General features: G+C 46.1%; 1 protein-coding gene across 5 annotated transcripts in view; it reads left to right on the plus strand.

Annotated features, from left to right (window-relative positions):
* Nucleotides 1–10,504: 10,504 nt before the first annotated feature.
* Nucleotides 10,505–18,925, plus strand: part of UST (uronyl 2-sulfotransferase) — a 318,873-nt gene continuing 310,452 nt past the window's right edge. The window contains exon 1 of one of the 5 annotated variants that reach the window (XM_023254493.2): nucleotides 10,505–11,384. In XM_023254493.2, coding sequence (XP_023110261.1) covers nucleotides 11,138–11,384 — 247 coding nt within the window. In that variant the 5' untranslated portion in view covers nucleotides 10,505–11,137. Of the gene's footprint in view, nucleotides 11,385–12,117; nucleotides 12,701–18,925 lie in introns of those variants that run through there. The other 4 variants (XM_023254491.2, XM_023254490.2, XM_023254492.2 and 1 more) reach the window with 4 other exon arrangements.

The following is an 18,925-nucleotide window of genomic DNA, read 5'->3' on the forward strand; positions in this document are numbered from 1 at the left end:
AAGATCAGTGTTTATGGTCTAGTGTTGCCTCCTGCACATAATATAAATTTGGGCAGGTTATGTAAATTCATTGTATTCTACTTTCCTCATCTCTACAAATAATTCTTTTGCGTTCCAGCTTACGTGTACCTGGCACTGTAAAAGTGTATTTAATTTCATCACTAAATGCTAGGTCTTTGCTGCATCTTGTGGATAATGCTGATAGGCTCAGAGCACACTCAGGTCACGTGCCTGAGATCACATTCATCCCCAGGTAAGTTCTAGACCAAGACCCATGTTTCTTCCACTCTCCATATTCCTGCTCTTTGTAAGAGTTTGCATTGCCATACTTTTGGCACCACATCTTCCCCAGGCAGGATAATTTCTTGCTTCGCCTCCCTGCATAAAGAGAAAAGCAGCCAGCTGGTGATGTGTTTCTTCTACCAGGTAAGTCTCATACCGAACCAGTTAAGAGCTCTGGGAGCCGAGGAGTATAGATCTTATTATCCATTCTTTATAGAAGTGAAAACTGAGGTACAAAGAGGTTCAGCAGTTGACCTTATGTCGGAAAGCTAGTAATTTGCAGAGCTGGAAGATTATACTTCAAACTCTAATATTTTCTTACATATTCTATTACCACGACCTTGGGAATCTTTATTGTGCTAAAATTTTTTACTGGAGAGCTGACTCTCTATCTTCATAGTTTGGTTTTTGGCTGATCTTCAAAAAATTAGTTTAAAGTACTTTGCAAAGCTTGAGCAATATTTTTCTCTAAGAAGACAGGAAGGTATGTGACATGCCCATTGAACAAGGACTAATGACATTGTTAAGAAGGGAGGAAAAAGGATATCACTTCTACATCGATTTCGACTCTTACACATTAACACCAGACAATGACCTCTAAAATGAGGAGAGTGCCAGCTTAACATTGTGAATTGACAAGGATTTTGGAAATGAGGAATTAAGTTTGGCCAGAGATTCAACTCTGTAGAGTTCAACTCTGTGGCTGAGTAAGAGGTAGCTGAAAAATCACATGAAAGCAACTGGTGAGTATCTGACTTAAATTTTTTCTCTATTCACTCCATCTATACAAATGGTCTATTACAATTTGTAAAAAAATAGAGAAAATACTGCACAGTTTCCAACAGAGCCTTTAGGTGGCCAATGATATCACAGAGGTCAGCCTTTGGGAATAGCTATGCAGTGCAACTTTTGGTTTTAAATACATTTATCCTTAAGGATAAGCTAAAAGCTAAGTTTTCATAAGTCGTGTCAATGCATAGGAGTTGAAACGTAAGCCATAGCTTGTTGGTCACTGAGTGTTTGTTTTTTGCTGCCCTCTCATTGAAACGTACCACTGGACTGCATACTTAAGTTAGGTAGGCTTTCAAGAGAATGGACGGGAAAGGGCAGGTGTTACCAGCTCCTGACTGTTTTCAGTGCATTTTTGTCCCATAGACCAGATTAACTCCCCAGCTGCTTTCTGTCTCTGTCTTTGCCTTGTGGTTCCTTTTCTTCCCTCCTATCAACGCCTTTGTCTATGATGAGATCAAATATCTCATTCGTTTTATTCACCATGTTTGCATTGGAATACTTCTGGCTGTCTCTAAAAATCAAATCAGTCTTCAAAGGATGAAGATACGTGCCCTTCAAGAAACTGACAACACAAAGGGAAATTCAGAAATATAAGGCCCAAAGGTGCATAATGAAGATGGTATAGTTTGAATTATTTCCCTGAATTATTATCTTGGCCTTCTAGTTTCTTTGCCTTTAGCTGTTTTGTTAACATTGACAAAGAACGCATTTTAGGTTCACGGGGGCTGAGTTGGAAGATAGAGAAAGAGAGAAAAAAAGGCAGGTTATGAGAAACATTAGTCTTGGCTCTCCCACTCCAGGTCTAAATACTACTGTTCAGGGAAGTTTGGAAACCACTGGATAATTTGAGGCTTCTTTGGACTGAAGAGGAGAAGACTAGATCAATATCTCTCCCTCTCTCTCGCATCCTCTCCTTCTCTTTCACCCCTGCCCCACCAAAGAGCCATTAAGGATACAGATGAGGAAGCAAGCTATCATCAGACGCTGGATCTGCCGATGTCCTGACCTTGGACTTCCCAGCCTTCAGAACTGTGACAAATAAATGCTTGTTGTTCAAGCCACCAGTCTGTGGTATTTTGGTATGGCAGCCTGCAATAACACAAGGGCATTCTCAGAACGGTAGGGTTTGTTCATCCTTCCTTGGAACAGATGCAGGAGGTATTAAGCCTTCTGGAGAATCATAGTGCCAATCAGCCAGAGGTTAGAAGTGGCTGAGGATGGATTCTTTATTATTCATTTTATTTTTAACTAATTAATTAATTAATTTTGAGGGTGAGAGAGGGCAGAGAAGGGGCAGAGAGAGAGAGAATCCCAAGCAGATTCCACACTGCCAGTGCAGAGCCCGATGTGGGGCTTGATCCCACCAACTGCTAGATCCCACCAACTGTTAGATCACGAGCTGAGCTGAAATCAAGAGTCAAGACTTAACCGATCTAGCCACCCAGGCGCTCCTCGAGGACAGATTCTAAGCAGAGAAGGCCTGAGATGGCTCCTTAAGTCTGCCTAAGATAAGTAGGACACAGCAAGATCCAGAAAAATTCCTGTGCTCCCTCAAGGTAGCAGAGGGCCAACAGAAGGCGACTGGCTGTTCAGAGCTGGTGGTCACTTCATGCAACAGAAGATTTTGCAGCACAGGTGGTTGTGCACTAGGAGCCACGCCAGTGGGAAGCAGAGAGCAAGTGGAGAGGTCGCCAGCCGTGGACTGCAGGGACTGGAGTCACCAGGGCATCAGAGACTGTGAGCCACAGCAGCCACACCTGTCTCAGTGACACATTACATGCTCCTACACAGAACCATCTTTGCGGGGAAAAGGGGGGCCATTGCAGGGAATTTTCAGCTTAAATTTGACAGAATATTGACCCCAAAGGGACCAAGTGTAGTAAGTGTAACCTGAAAGAGATTGTTTACAAACAGAAGGGCTGGATAGAAGAGCTGAGCTAGACAGATTCCTGCCATCCCTAACCCCTACCGCTTGAGGGACTAGGCCTCTGGAGTAAGATGTGATCAGTTAACAGGAAATAAAGAACGTGTCATATTTTCATATTTTAAGCGATGGCATTGGGATTTAAACAAATATCCACAATGTGAGGGTGACAACACTCATTTGGATTAACAAGTAAAAAGAAAGCCATCCTATTACTTTATTGTCATGCTTTTTAAGCAAGGCAGAGAAGTCCATCAAATCACTGGTCTAACTAATTAAAAGCAAAAAAAAAAAAAAAAAATCTTGTGATAAATGAATAGAGTAGAATTTATATTTGTGCTCAGCTGCATGAAAAGCACCAGGCATATTTCATAATAGACCAATAACATTGCATTACATGAAGTTCTACACAAAGTCCATCTGAAAAAGAATTACTCAGCTAGTTATTGGAAATAATGTCTCTAAAGGCCGCATGTAAGTTCCCACTCTGCCAGGCTGTCCTTGCCCCCTACAGACTCCTCCCTCCATCTCCCTAGCCTGACATCTGGCTTCCTCCCCACCAATGTGCATCAGATACAGTCAATGTGAAAGCTACACATGGAACTCATAACCATGAATTCAGAATCCTACCACTCTGGGACCAAAAATAGTCACCAATTCGATCATCTAACTTTATTCATTGTATTTGCTGGCAAGCAAGTCTCAAATCTAAAAATCACTCTCATACTCAAAGGACAAAGGTTTGTAAGACAACTTTAAAAATCAAAGAAAAATTATTCCTTTTGGACATGAATTGACTATTGGACTTCTCTAAAGATTTTAATGACTTTACTACTTACAGTATGTAGCAAGCAATTTAGTATTCAATAATGCCTCGCATTATTGTCAAATTTCTGCACTTATGGCACTCCTGTCTTCCTGAAAAGACTGCAAATTCTTTGAAGGCTGAACATCTGGTGTTATACTTTGCTGTTTTGCTTTATTGTAATTAACAGAGTGATAGGCACATAACAGTGCTAAGTGTTGATTTATTGCATGATTGAAAGGAATATATAATTCTAAGCTATATTATCATAGATGAAGAGTCTAGTCAAGAGTTTTTGTAAGAAAAATATAAATAAAAACTTGGATACAGTATAGAACCTCTTCTGAGCATGCTGAAAAATAAATCAGCCAGACAATTCACTCTGAGGTTAGTGTAATCATTTGTACTGCCAAGAGATCTAAAAATATGATCCAAACAGCAATCTGCACTGTTAAAGTGATATAGCTCTTACCTCTTAAGGTAAGACAGTCAATACTTGGACATATTAAACATGTTTTTCTTTGCTTATAAACAAACTTAATTTTTTAGGCTTTTAATAGGCACTAAACAAAGACTTTTAAAGAAAATTCACGATGGAAAGAAAAAAAGTCTGTTGGAGGCCCTCCCTCTTCTCAGAGGCGGAGGAATTAGACTTTCACGGTATTAGGTTAGGACGATGAAACACAGTCTATAGTTACAGTACCTGTTTGGATAAGTGGTTTCTTTCTGCAAAAAGGTAAGCCATGCCTGTCTTTTGTGCACTCCCTATGTTGGCATTATTTTCTCAGCAGCATCTGTTTAACTGAAATAGAATCAAGAGTTTCTGCTGAACACTTGCTGAGAGCTAAGAGCCCCATGGGCACTGGCACAGGGGAGGAATCTCTAAAGAACCTCTGGACGAACTACAGTTGGTTTCCTGTAATTGAGGTCCCCCGTTCGTAGCAATGATGCAGCCACAGATCTCCACCTTTCTTCTCGTCTTTGCCCCGCAAACACATTTTGCAATCTTTCTCAGTCAGTTCTCTTTACTTGGAATGCCTTCTGGGCTACTGCCCAGTTATAAGTCCTACTCACTCTGCAATGCAGTTCGTGTTCCACCTCTTCCAGGGAGCCATCCCAGACCAGATCTCCCACAGCTAATATTCCTTGTTCGTATGGTCTGTATCTTCATCTGTAAAGCGGGGAAGACAAGAGTACCTACAGCATGACGTTGTAAGGATCAAATGACTTAATTCATGTAAAGTGATTAGAATATGCTAGGAATATAGTGAGACTAACACAGTGTGGCTATTATTATTCATCACAAGATATCTGAGATTTAAAAGTCCCTTTTGTTGAATGCTATCTGTCTTTCTTGGCTTGCTTGCTTCCGTGTTTATGCCTTGTCTCCTCAGGAGAGGGAGAAGAGTAATGAGCGTGCTTGGTTGGAAAGCACCTTTGTTCTTGATGTGTGTAGCTAGTTCGGAGGGTGTGCTGCACAGTGGAGAGTGTACAGAGAACCCAAGACCAAGTTCCCATAGACACAATGACCAGGGATCCACGAGACCGGAAGCCAGAGATATTTTAATCTTATTAAGACCCTGTTCTCTCATTTGACTGCACAATTCCAACGTAGAGGAACAGATCAGGCTGGCTTGCGATTTATCATCCTTATAATACGGACCTTCTAGCTCAAACACTTTCCTGGAAATGGACCTCCTTTGAGTAGGGCAGTGAGAGAAAGAGGATACAAACGTATAGCCCCAGTGGTCTTCTAAAGCCAAAACTCAAAGAGCTGGGCTTCCGGGAGAGTGAATTCCTCAATCCCTGAAATGAACCACAGTCTTGAAGATAAGGCGCACTTCTGCCAAGGCGAATGGTAGCAGCAGGCAAAGCTCATGGGTTTGCGTTCCTTTTATTATTCCATGAGGCATTCCAAATCCCAGGGTATGGCTAAACTGCTAATTAGACTAGGGGTCATGGAGGCGACGAAGGTTCCTCCCTTCTTTCCTCCTTTCATTCCTCTGTCCCTTTTTTCTTCTTTTCCCTCCTCCCATCCACTCTTCCTTTCAATAAATATAGTTTTAACCTCAAAGAATTCCTTCAATGATCATTTGGATGTTCTAGGAGATGCAGACCTGCTCTCCATTCCCTCTACCTCTCATCCCCAACTGGGCAGACATGGAATAATGAGATCTGACTCCGTGAGCTTCATTCAATTCCTTCATATTAAAAACTAACTTTTCTTTCAATAAATATTTATTGAATGACCACTACCTGTCAGCACTATCCTAGGTGCTGGGGAAAGAGCAGTTCATGAATGAGACACAATCACAGCCCCCTGGTGCTTGTTTTCCAGGGAGGAGACATACACACCAAATAAAAAATACCAACATTTTGGACTATGGTAAATTCCATGGAGAAAGTTAAAGGGGGTCAAGGAAATAAGGAATGCAGGTGCGTGTGTGCATTCTGTATGCGGTAGTCAGGGAAGACTGCTTTGATCATGTAACACTGGGCAGAGACTGGAAGGAAGTCAAGGGCAAGCTATGTGCAGATCTGGGAAAAGAACCTTCTAGGCAGAGGGGACCACAGCTGTGACGGCCCTGATAGAGGAGCAAGTTTTGTCTATCTAGTGAACAGCGATGGGGCAGGTGGAGTAGGGAAAATGATCGGAGATGAGGCCAGGAAGACAATGGGGCCAGATTGCATAGGGTCTTGTAGGGCACGGAAATGACTTTGGCTTTGCCTCTGAGTGTTTTGGGAGCCGTGGGCAAGTTTAGAGCAGGGGAGTTACATTCCGTCTGCTATGTGGGGGATGAGTATCCAGTGAAAAGCTGGGAGCAGGAAGGAGTTATGGCCAGGACTACTGGTTGCCACTTAATCGCCACCTGTCCTTTCTTATTTTAGTGCTAGAGCCCCGATTTTTTTCTGGTAGCAGCCCTGTGCCCAGCTGAAATCTCTATTTCTTGGCTCTCTCTCAGAACTGGACCATAGTCCTGTGACTACGTTCTGGCCAAAGAACTGTAAGAAGATGATTGGTAGCATTTTTGGAATGCTGCATAAAAAGAGCTTACTCCATTGGGAGGAGGCCTTTTTTCCTCTTTTGCTTCCTTCTGTGACCGGCCGGGAATGTAAACATAATGGCTGGAGCTGCAGTGGATATCGTGACTCATAAGGTGACCCTTCAAATGAGGATGGTGGGACAGAAAGCTCCGATAGGTCCCTGGTGAGAGCGGGATGCCTCACCAACTTTGCACTGCCTGTTTCTGGACTTGTTTCACAGCAGAGAGATGTGCCCTCCCATATTGCCCACGCCATCGCTATTTGGGATTTTTTAGTTATACGCAGCTGAACCTAAACATAACTATATAGGAGGCCGCTGCAGTCCTCCAGGGGAGAGAGGTGGTGGGCCAGAGTGGTAGCCAAGCAAGTCAGATTCTAGTTAATCTAGACGGGTTAGACACAGGGGTGAGAGGGGAAGAGAAAACCTAAGGAAGACTTCTAGGTTTTGCTCCAAGCATCTTGATAGCACCATTAATTGCAGAGATGCAGAAGGCTAGCGAGAGAGCGAGATTTTCGGTTTGGGTAGAATCAAGAGTCCAGGCCAGTGGCAAGTTGGCCTTGCTTGAAGCAGGGAGGGACACAGAGAAACAGGAAGGAAGGTGGGAGCGTGGGGTGTAGACTGGCGGAGAAATGAAGGAGTTCCTATCCAATGCTCCCATTTTCTCAACAAAGTATGAGGCCAAGTCATCAGCCGAGACTGAAGGAATAGAGATACAAGGTGCAGATGGGAGAAGAGAGAGAGACAGAAGCAGTCACGTTAGAGCAAGGGATTGTTGGGCAGCAACGGGCGGGCCCTGCTGGTCATTTGGGCCAACATAAAGTGAAGCAGTCAGCAACACTGTGCGTCGTTCTGCGGCCCAATCTAGTGGCACTGCCGGGCTTTGCAGGGTTTTGCCAGATGAGTCCGTAGCATATAAAATGAAAGGAACCAGGGGGCGCAGGGGTGTCTGCAAGACAGGGATCACAACGATGGATCAGGTATCTAAATTGGGGAAAGGGGCAAGTGAACACACAAGACGAGTGATGGATTGAAAAGTTGAGGGTTCTTGAAAAGGCTGAAAAAATTGCTGGAGTGTGGACATTTGGGGAACCAAGCAGGGCAGCTGCTGATGGTCAGAGAGGCTCCTGCTGAAAATGAGGGGCTCCGATGAGAGAGAGGAAAAGTCACTGATGAGAAAAGGGATGAAGAAGCCCAAGACACTCAAGGTGTTAAACAAAGTATATTAAGTATAAGACTATCCATAAAAATTGTTCACAAATTCCCATAATTAGTTGATTTATTAACCGGTTTGAATAAAGATACCATTCATCAGTGTAACTACTTGAGATTAAAAGTTTGTTTGTTTGTTTGTTTGTTTGTTTTTTGGATGGGACATTTACAAGACTTCACAGAGCAAAATTTTACCCCCAAATCTAAGTGTTTGTTAGGTGAAAATGCAAGGCATTTTTTTTTCCCCACATACAACTTCTTTGTACCTTGATTTTTTTTTCCCCTTCCTGAGTTTTTTTAAAGACGATTAGTCTGTTAATGCAACCTTTTAAAAACTGACCTGTTTTTTCTTTCTAAAATTCTTCATGTCACAGCTTGTTTCTTCTAAGCTGGGCCCTTGCCTCCTTGTGCTTGCCTCAAAACTTTTTCACAACTGGAAAAAAAAAACCCTCTTATTCCCATATTTACTTACTTTTACAGATGTTTATTTCCTTCCTGCCTGCTTCATTTCCCCATTATAACCTCATTCTTGCTCAGATTTCTTTGTTGAGGGGAAAGAATTGGAAGGTTTCCCAACCCATTCTGTGAGAGAAGTTTCTGGGCCTTGCGAGCCCGCAGAACCTTGCACAGTATCTTACATCTAATGAAAAACCGTCATATTACGGGATCAGGCCGCAGGTACAGGTCCGATTTGTCAGAGGTGGTCTCTGAAACGTTATCAACACTGCTTTGCTCTTCCAACCCTCAGTCCCTCTTCATTGACTAAAAAATTATTAATTGGGCGCCTATTCTGGGCTACTCAGTGTGGTGTTTAAGGTAATTCGCATTAATGGGCAATGACTGATTGCCTTAATTCTCTCAGGGGCATTCACATATCTCAAATGTGCATATTAATCCAAATAAATCTCTGATTCATAGAATAAATGTGAAACAAACCACGAACAGCGTAGGATTTTCGGTGACAGAACCAAGGGACTTCCCTTTTGGACCCCAAAGCAGCCTTCCGATCCCTGAGAAGGTGGGCTAGGGCAGAGAACTGGGAGGTAGAATTTGTGTGTGTGCATGTGTGACACTACCCGCCTCATCCATAACTCTCTCCAGCTTAAGATCTAGGTGTCTTCTTCACCCATTTCAAATCAGGAATGAGAGGTACGCATGGATTATGGTTAAATCGTATTATTCTTAAATTATAAGTTCCTGGGGCGCCTGGGTGGCTCAGCCGGTTAAGCGTCTGACTTCAGCCAGGTCACGATCTCGCGGTCTGTGAGTTCGAGCCCCACGTCAGGCTCTGGGCTGATGGCTCGGAGCCTGGAGCCTGTTTCCGATTCTGTGTCTCCCTCTCTCTCTGCCCCTCCCCCGTTCATGCTCTGTCTCTCTCTGTCCCCAAAAAAAAAAAAAAAGTTGAAAAAAAAATTATAAGTTCCTGACCTCAGGATCCTCTTATTGCCCATAGAACAGTTTTCAGATACCCACCTTTAAAAAGGTTTTCGGGAAAACGGTCTTAGAATCAGAGGGGTCCCTGGCTCCTGATTCTTTCTTGCGACTGGCTGGCTGCTACTGGAATGTTGCAGTGAGAGGCACCAAAAACCCAGGGCATCTTTTCTCAAGGTGGCCTGGGCTGAGTGAGTTTTCTCTCTTCCTCCAATCACTGTGCAGATTAAGAGAAAAGGGCCCGGGTTGGGAGACAGTGCAGGGCAGTACAGTGAGCTGGAGAGTCACACAGACTTCAGTGCAGCTCCCGACCGGACTCCTAGAAGCTCTGTGTCTTGGGGCAAGTCCCTTGAGCCTCAAGTGGTACAGCTCGTCTCCAGCAGTAAATGATTCTTGCTGAAAGTGTGGCTGATGAGAGTAGCCCTTTTCGTGCATCGCCCACCCCCATCACCAGATCGCTGTTGGATGCGGTCTTTTCTACCTTGGGAGGTTCTCTTTCAGGTCCAGAAACTTCCCAAGGAAGGGAGGGAGGCGGCGATGAAGTGGGTACCTAAGGGCCCTTCCCCGCCTTATCGGCTAGAGGAAGGACCTCCCGGAGTCCGCCCTGTACCACCGCCTTGCCTCTCTGGGCGCTACGTGGATGAGGGGCTCTGTGAGCAAAGGGAAAGCGTCCTCTTTCCTTTCTCTACCAGCGGTCGGAGCGAGGAGCGTGGCCCCAGGGGTCATGTCGAATTATAATTCACACCACTTGCTCTTGGACCATCTCAGTCAAGTCTCGAACACATACCCAAGTACCTTTTTTTTTTTTTTTTTTAACCGGCCTTTTGTAGGCAGCTCGGGATCCAGAAGGAGAATCGAGTTCCTGAAATGAAAAAAAAAAAACAACAACATATAGTAAAAGAAGTCGTGCTTCTTCCTGCCGGTGACTGTTTACAAGAGAGGGAAGTCAGCGGGGCCCCCCAGAGGTCGCTGGTGGCGCAGAAACTGAGGCCAGACTGTAGAGAAAGGGGGAAGGAGAAAAACACCCAGAAACTTTCTTCCTCGTGGCGAATAATCGCCGCCCCCCGCCCCGCTCCCCGGTCAGAGGCAGTAACGTGACACCCGAGAGAAACCCGGAGACCCGAGCGCCGAGAGGGAGGGAAGAGGGAGGAGAGAGGGCCGCGGAGAGCCGGAGAGGGAAAGGGGAGGAGAAGAAGGAAAACCCCTGTCAAGGAGGTGGAGCGAGGCGACGGTGTCCGCCTCCCGTTCCTCCCTGCCGTCTTTTAGAGGAGTCTGAACCGGGACAAAACACGCCGAGACCGACAGACACAAAGCCGGGGGGTCCACGCTGGCGCTGGAGGCGAGCCCCGGCGGCCGCGAGCGAGCCCGAGGCGCGGCGGGGCGCGGGGCGCGGGGGCGCTAGCGGGCGCGGGCGCGGGCGCGGGCCGAGCCGGGGCCGGGCACCTCGGCCGCTCGGGCCGCGGCGGCGGGGACCATGCCGAGGAAAGTCTCCTGAGCCCGGCAACTTCGGCCCCACCCCGCCCCCACCCGGGCTGCCCTCGGCGCGGCCCTGCCCATGTGCAGCCGGCCGGCCGGGCTCTCCTCCTCGCAGGCGGATGGGTGACCTTTTCCTGGCACGGGCAGGCTGTGCGAGGCGGCGGAGCAGGCGATGAAGAAGAAGCAGCAGCATCCCGGCGGCGGCGCGGATCCCTGGCCCCATGGGACCCCTCTGGGGGGCGCCCCTCCGGGCCTGGGCAGCTGGAAGCGCCGGGTCCCCCTGCTGCCTTTCCTGCGCTTCTCGCTCCGGGACTACGGCTTCTGCATGGCCACCCTGCTGGTCTTCTGCCTGGGCTCCCTCTTCTATCAGCTCAGCGGGGGACCCCCTCGCTTCCTGCTCGACCTGCGGCAGTATTTGGGTAAGGAAGGGGGGCCGGGCGAGGGCGGCGGCGGCCGCGCGAACTTGTGCGGGGGAGGGGGTGGGGGACAGGGGCGCGCCGGGGACTTGTGGCGTTGCGACCGCCCGCCGGCGCCCCGAGGCTCCCCAGGTGGGACGTCCGGGTGCCGGCTCCCTCCCGCGCGTCCGTGCGTGCGGCCGTCCGCCCGTCCGTCCGCCCGGAGGCGGCGGGCCGGGCAGGTACCCCGGGCGGGGCGCCGCATACCTTCCCCGCCTCTGTCCCCGGGTCCGGGGCGGAGTGCGGGCGTGTGTGTTTGTGGGTGTGTACGAGTGTCTGTTTTGTGGCCTGGAGGTGTGGGGAGCGGCGAGGGGAAGGGACAGTCCCCCTCCCCCCCCCCCCGTGGCATTGTCGGTGACCGTAGTCCTGTCTCGTGAGCACTCCGGGGGCGTGGGGGGGGGTGGAGTTAGCTCTCCTTCCCGCTCGGTTCTGCCAGTTCTGCCTCGCGAGTCCCTCTCCTGCCCGCCGGCCTCCGTGACCTAGGGGCAGTTTTCGGGCCCCCGTGCTGACCCTGGGCTGGCTTGTCCTTCGGCGGCGGCGAGGGGGACGCGGGGAGGGGCTGCGTCCGGGGATCCGGGGCTGTTCGAGGGCCCGGGTCAGCCTGGCCGGCAGTGTCGCCTGCTGTGACCCGACTCTCTTCGGCGCTGCGTGCGTCTCAAGTCAGAACTTTTTTTTTGCGGGGGGGGGGGGGAGGGTGTCTTAGGAGCGAGGCCGCCCGTTTTTAGCAGAGGTGAGGAAAGGGTTGTGCGGCGAGAGGAGAGAGCGGCCGCAGAGAGAGGGCGTGACCCGCCGCTCGGTGCGGGCGCGGGGAGAGCGGTGCCAGAGCCGCGCGAGCGCACGCCCGGGTCCCGGCTCCGCGGCTGGCGCGCGCCCCGGTCGGGAGGGGCCGAATCTCCACCCCCCGCCCCTGCCCGCGCGGCCCGGAGAGCTTTTGCGGGGGCGGGGGGAGAGGCTGGGGAGGCGCCAGCTCCCTGCCCGCGTCCGAGGTGATGAACCTGAGCCACCCGGCCAACCTCCGGCATCTGCCTGGCGCGAGCGGGTGCGCAAAGGGAAGCCTCTGGAGCGCTGGGCCGTATCGGGCCAAAGACTCCAGGGGGCTGGAAGCCTCCACACTTCCCTCAAGAGTCCCTGAGTCGCGGAAGCCACAGGTCTGGATAGCAGGCCGTTTTCGAAGGACAGGAACCACCTCAGCAAAGTGACAGATGGGTTGAAGCGTTTTGAAATAGAAACGCAGATAACAAGCATGCCCTTTCCACGCAGAGAAGCTCAGATTTTAAAAGGTACGCTCCTGTTTCGGTAGAAACTTGGGAGAACTCTGGTTTTGTAAGATGCTTTAGGGAAAATTAAAGGAAAACATTGTCCGAGCAGATTTGCAAATAACAATCCTCAGCATCAGGCTTCTAAGAAGATTGGGGGTAATAACGCACTTTTATTAAGGAGTCAAATCTCTTTTTTTCCTGAGTTCTGCATTTTGGAGTCTCATGGAGACTTCATAGGGTCTCAGACACCTGCTAGTGCTACGAAGGTAACTTTTTTTTCTTTTAAACCATCAACAATAATCCCTGTTAACTGGCACTGGGAAGTGTTTTTGAAGCTTAGGGGTCTGTTAAATCTGATAACGAATACTTTGTTGAAATTCCCTTTAAGCAAAATGTGGAGGCCAGTGGGGCAGGGAAAATACAGTGCATGGAGAAGGAAGACATCTGTGTTTAGTGCCCTCAAAGCAGTTGGCTTTAGGGAGGGCGCTCAAACTTCATGGGCCTTAGGTTTTTCATTAATAGAGTTCCGGGCTGGACTAGGTTGTATCTCAGACGTCCACCCAGCTCCTAAGATGTTGTGGTTCTGATACCCTTCTTGGGGACAGGAAAACCCGAGAGGAGGAAAGAACAGAGGCAACCCCGGGGGGTAAAATCAAGAAACTGTGACGTCTGGCACGTTAACCTTTTGAAAATTGAGCCCAAAGTGTGTTGTGCCCAGAATTGAATGCTTTCATCATATATTTCAAAAGATGAGGCCTGATAAATTTGGGGGCTCCGTTGGTAGAAGGGTGACTTCACTCTGGAACTGGGAAGGACTGATCGGTTGAACATCGCTCCTGTTAGTAACTCATCAGGAAGTTTCTGACTGACATGATGAGTTAAAAAAAAATGACATCACTTCCATGAACTGAAAATAGGATACCTTGGCCAAATTTGTTCCCTGTTGTTTTGTTGCATAAATATAATGATTTTGGGGAAGAGTGGGCTTGTGGTCTTTAAGAGGGTCTAAAATATACCCTTAATAATATAAGGCCAAGGTATCTGCAGAATACTTTCCCCTTGTTTCGTCCGTTCTATTATTTTAGTGTCTGTCAAAACAAAATTTGTGGTTAGTCAACATATCCTGTCAATTTCCTGAGTTAGCCAATTTTGGAGGCCAGTGTTTTCCTTAAATATAAGTCCAGATAAAGTGAAAATTTTCCAAATCAGAATAACATTTTAGCATAAATTGTTGCCAGGGTGTTATTTTAATATACTTGTGTGCCATTATACGTCTGACACAGAGTCTCTACTTGCTATTTATTGGCATTAATAACTGAACCTACTGTATCGAATAGGTCTTAACAACATTGAACCTATTAAATGTTCTCCCAGTAGAGCCAAGAGATATGACCATTCACGGTCAAAGCTAACATTGATTGTGCCTGGTCCCGTCAGTGCACATGCAGAATGAAATTGTAATGCACATAGCAATGCTACAGGTGGGTTCGGTTGTTATTCCCATTTTTGATGTGGCAGGAATGAGAACACGGGTTCACTGACTTGCTGAAGGACGCACAGCCAGTAGGCAAGACCTGAACCCAACTCCGTCTGATTCGGGCGCCCACTGCGCAGCTCTCCAATCAGCCACAAGGCAAGTGCAGATCTCAAGAGCAGACTGGCTGAACACAATCATACTTATTTGCATAATTTCGCTTTCCTTTTCTTGCTACTTTTGTTCTGAACATCTTCAGGGGCCAGCAGGGAAGGGAAGTAAGTCAAGCAGCTGGTCTGCTCTTAGCTCCACCTTCCCGTGTTAATCCCCGAGTGCCACGGAACTCAGCTTTAGCAGACCCACACGACTGGAGGTGATGGGAATTAGAATCTTAAATCCCCGATCTTTTGCCTTCCTTTAGCGATTTGTTCTCTGTCCACGCTAGAAGCTTTGCGTGTGTGGCCCCGGATCTGCAGCATCGGCATCACCTGGAACCTTGTTACAAATGCAGATGCTCAGGGCTCATTCCGGACCAATTGAATGAAAGAGTCTGGGCGGAGGGCCCAGCACTCTGTACTTTAGCAAGTCTTCCAGGTGACTCTGATGAAGGCTGAAGTTCGAGAACCATCGTTCCGGAATACAGCTCTACTTTCAGAAAGCCTCCTATATAGTTGAGCGAAAGACAGGAGATGAAAGAGAGGAGATTTACCGAGTATTTTAAAGGTGATGTGCGTGGTTTCATCTTTTACATTTCGACTTTGAAAAATGCATCTGCTTTGCTGCTTAAGCCTCATTGTTTCAAGGGAAAGACCAGCCAACAGCCGCAGCTCCAGCTGGCTTTAGACTCTCTGAGGTTAGGAGATGGATGGAATGGGGTGGAGCTGGTAACCAGAAGGAATAGTGGGGGAAGAAAGGGAAAGGAGGCAGCGATGATGCTTTCTCTTCCCACAGAAGCCAGTGGAACAGTTCTTTCTGGTCTGTTTTGGGAACGGGCAGAGTATGTTCTCCTGAAAGGTACTTTCTGCTGCAACACATTTGCAAAAAGGAAAGTAAGTTAGGGGGGTGGATCATGCAGGAATAACTGTGGCCTTGGTATTTTCTTTCTTGAAATGGGTAGAGGGAGAACACGAGCATACAGTGGGCTAAGTGGATGGATTTAGCAAAAGGCTGTGCCTAAACTTGGCTACCATAGTCCTTCCAATTCAGTGAAATGCACTTTTGTGTTTTGAAGCAGCATTCAGACTTTGATTTGCTATGGAAAACAAATAAAAATCACATAAGATCTCCCCCCCCCCGAAATTAGGTTATGATACAGCCTCTGCCAGTAGCCTCATTACTTATGAGCTGTGGAAATATCAGAATCTTGGGATAACACTTGTTACACTGATGTAAACTGAGTAAGCCAGATGGCTTACTACAGATCTTCTACAACTGGCAAACTCTAATGATTTATCATCAAGCCTTGGATATGTGATTTAGCCTTTATGGGAACTAAATTTGTTGGGTCGATCTCAAATTGACATGCTTTCCTTTCCATTTTTACGTTGTACTACTTTAAATGGAGACGTACCACTTCTATTTCAGTTTCCAGAGTTGCCAATCTTTATATATATTATATACGAGGATGGCAATTTCAAGTCAAAAGACGACAGAGAAAAAGATGGAACTGTGTTGCATTTGAAATTCTCTAAGTTTAAATGAATTTAAAGGAAAATGTCAAAATAGAGGTCCTGATCCATTACAAAATCATTTCTTTAAACCTTACAAGTCAAATTTAATTTGTCTTCTGCACATCAAGCATGGTTTAAATATAGTTTGGGCCCCAGACAGCAATCTAGGAAATGAATGCATTAGATATAATGTTATCAATAGAAATTGTTGACAAAAAAACCAAAATGGCATTCTTGTTCATAGCTGCAAATGTGTTTTATGGGGTTGGTTGGGGACACAGTAGCACTGTATTAGAAGAAGGATAGAAAATGGTATTCAGCAATGGCAGACTGGTCAGTAAACACAGCACATGAATGGTGAAAAGCATTCTGCTTTGTAAACTATTTTTGCTGTAGACTAGTCTCAGTATGAATTGTTTGAAAGCACATATAAATATGTATTATCTGGATACTGTCTTTCCTTAAATTCCCTGTCATCAACCCAGGTTTAAAACACTAGTTGGCTTTGTATTTGAGAAGCCAGAATGAAAGTGGTCAAGCTGTTTGGGTCCCAAAAGAGATAGTATCTTTTGCTTCCCCCGAGGAAGCTCTAGGAGCAGACACTGTCTCTTGCCTTGCAGCTGTCCTGAAGGGGAGCAGTGATGGACAATAAAAAGGCATCTTATCTGACAGATCCTGGCCGCTTGAATTGTTACGAGTTATCATTTGCTCTTTTGGGTTTTGTTTTTGGTTTTGAAAGATGGGAACACTTGACCGCAGGGAAATTTCGTCTTACCTGTATTGATTTTTATTTAGAGAAACTCAACTTTAAGCAGTGATGGCCATAAACCGTTTTATTTATTAGACCTGGGGACACAAACACTACTGTTTCACCCAAAACTCTGATTTGCAGAAATCAAAAAACTGTAGCAACTGTTGGGCAAGAAAATTCCAAATGAAGCACTTTTCACTATTGCTATTAAGTTTTTAAAACAGCTTTATCGGGATATAATTCAGAAACCATACAAGCCACACATTTAAAGTGTTTAGTAGTTTGGTAGTTTTCAGTATATTCATAGACAAATACAGCCATTATTCTAGTTGATTTTAGAGCACGAAGAGAAACCCTATCTACCCTTTGGATGTCCCCTCCCTCCGCCATCTCCTCAGCCCTAAGTCACCAGTAATCTACATTCTGTCTCTGTAGATTTGCCTATTCCGGACATCTCCTAGAAATGGAGCCATATAACACGTGGTCTTTTGTGATTGGCTACTTTCATTTGGCATATTGTTTTCATGACTCATTCATGTTGTAGCATGCATCATGCTCCCTTCCTTTTTATGGCTGAATAATATGCCAGTGGATATAGCACATTTTTGTTTATTCATTCAGGTGTTGATGGACGTTGGGGTTGTTTCTATCTTGCAGCTGTTGTGCATAGCGCTTCTACGAACTTTTGCGTGACGTCTCGGTTTTAATACCTACTTGCTGTTCCTTTGGGTACGTACTCAGAAGCAGACTGCTGGGTCATATGGTAATTCTATGTTTAACTTATTACAGAACTGCCAAGCTGTTTTGCACAGTGGCCGCACTGGTGGCCATCCCCGCCAGCAATGTACGAGAGTTCCAGTTTCTCTACATCCTCACCAACACTTGTTCCTTTCCATTGTTTTGATTGTAGGCATCCTAGTGCATGCGAAGTGTATTTTATTGTGGTTTTGTTTTGCATTTCCCTAATGATTAGTGACGACGAGCATCTTTTCGTGAGCTGGTTGGCCATTTGTGTGGCTTCTTTGGAAAAAAATGTCTCTTCACATCCTTCACACATTTTTGAACCTGGTTGTGTTTTTGTTTTTGGGGTTTAAGAGTTCTTTACATATTCTGGAATCTAGACCCTTATCAGATATATGATTTTGCTATTTGTTTTGAAGTTGCAAAAGGTGGTGCTGGCTGAAACACAATACTGTGGCGTATTGTTCTCTGTGTAATAGGTGGGCACCTTCTCAAGGAGCAAGAAAGTTTCATTTTTAGTCACTTTCAAAGTGCTAATTACAGTGTCCGCGTATAGAATGAAATCTAAATACATTCCTAACAGTGAACGGAAGCAAGGATCTCTTCAAAAGAATCCTGGGGGTCTTGTTTGCAGTGATGAGGTATGGATTACTTTGAATAGGAATCCCTTTGGTTGTCTGCATTTAGTTCTCATGTATGTAAATTCTTGGATAGCCAGCATTTATCCATATTACAGACATCTGAAGAGATTGCTGTGACTCATATGTGACATGTAAGTGAGCCAGTTTTGAACAGCAGATTATAGTACAGTGGATGTGAGTATCTGTCTTGTATTTGCTCACTGGAATGGAACTGATGAGCTCAGCAGGGGAAAACATTTGGGTACATCATGTTCCTTATACAAGGTATTTACTACCAGGATACCAAGGAGATCTTGAGAATTCTCATAAAATTAGAATTCACGTGCAATTTGGTTGTTATTCATGTTGTGGTGTAACATACAAGACAAACATAGGAATTTACTAAATTCCTAGAATTTACAATTCCTAGAATTGTTTCTCTTTGGTAAATTAACTTGCAGGCTTTAGAAAGAAATATTACTTGGTTTTGTAAGAGCGTTAGACACTTTTGGTATGTTTAAAAAATAGGTGTTCTCAAAATGAGAAGCTTTAAGACAGATGCAGTCAGTTCCATGCTGCTTGGTAGAGGCTCAATTTGAATAATTTGTAACACTCACATACTGAAAATCACAGGGGAGCCAGATAGCTGCTTAGTGTTGAGGGTATGCTTATACCTCCTGGTCTGTCTCAGGGTTTCTTCTATTAGTTGTCTGTAATTTCCCAAAGATAGCCACTAACTCATTTTTCTGGTCTCATTATGTGACTTTGCCTCTGCTATTGCCTCTCTGCTGGTGGTTTAGGAAGCTCAGATTCCAGTGATGACCTCCAAACTCCTGTAATTATTTCATGATCACGTCTGAAGTTGTGACATTCTGCCTTGTATTGTGATAGTTCATGGACAAGCTCCTTGAAAGGAGGAAGCTTATTCAGTACTATCCAACTCTACTTTGACACCTCTCCTGTGCCTCCTGCACAGGCCCTCAGTAACTA

Source organism: Felis catus, chromosome B2 (assembly GCF_018350175.1).
Source record: "Felis catus isolate Fca126 chromosome B2, F.catus_Fca126_mat1.0, whole genome shotgun sequence".
Classification (NCBI taxonomy): domain Eukaryota; kingdom Metazoa; phylum Chordata; class Mammalia; order Carnivora; family Felidae; genus Felis; species Felis catus.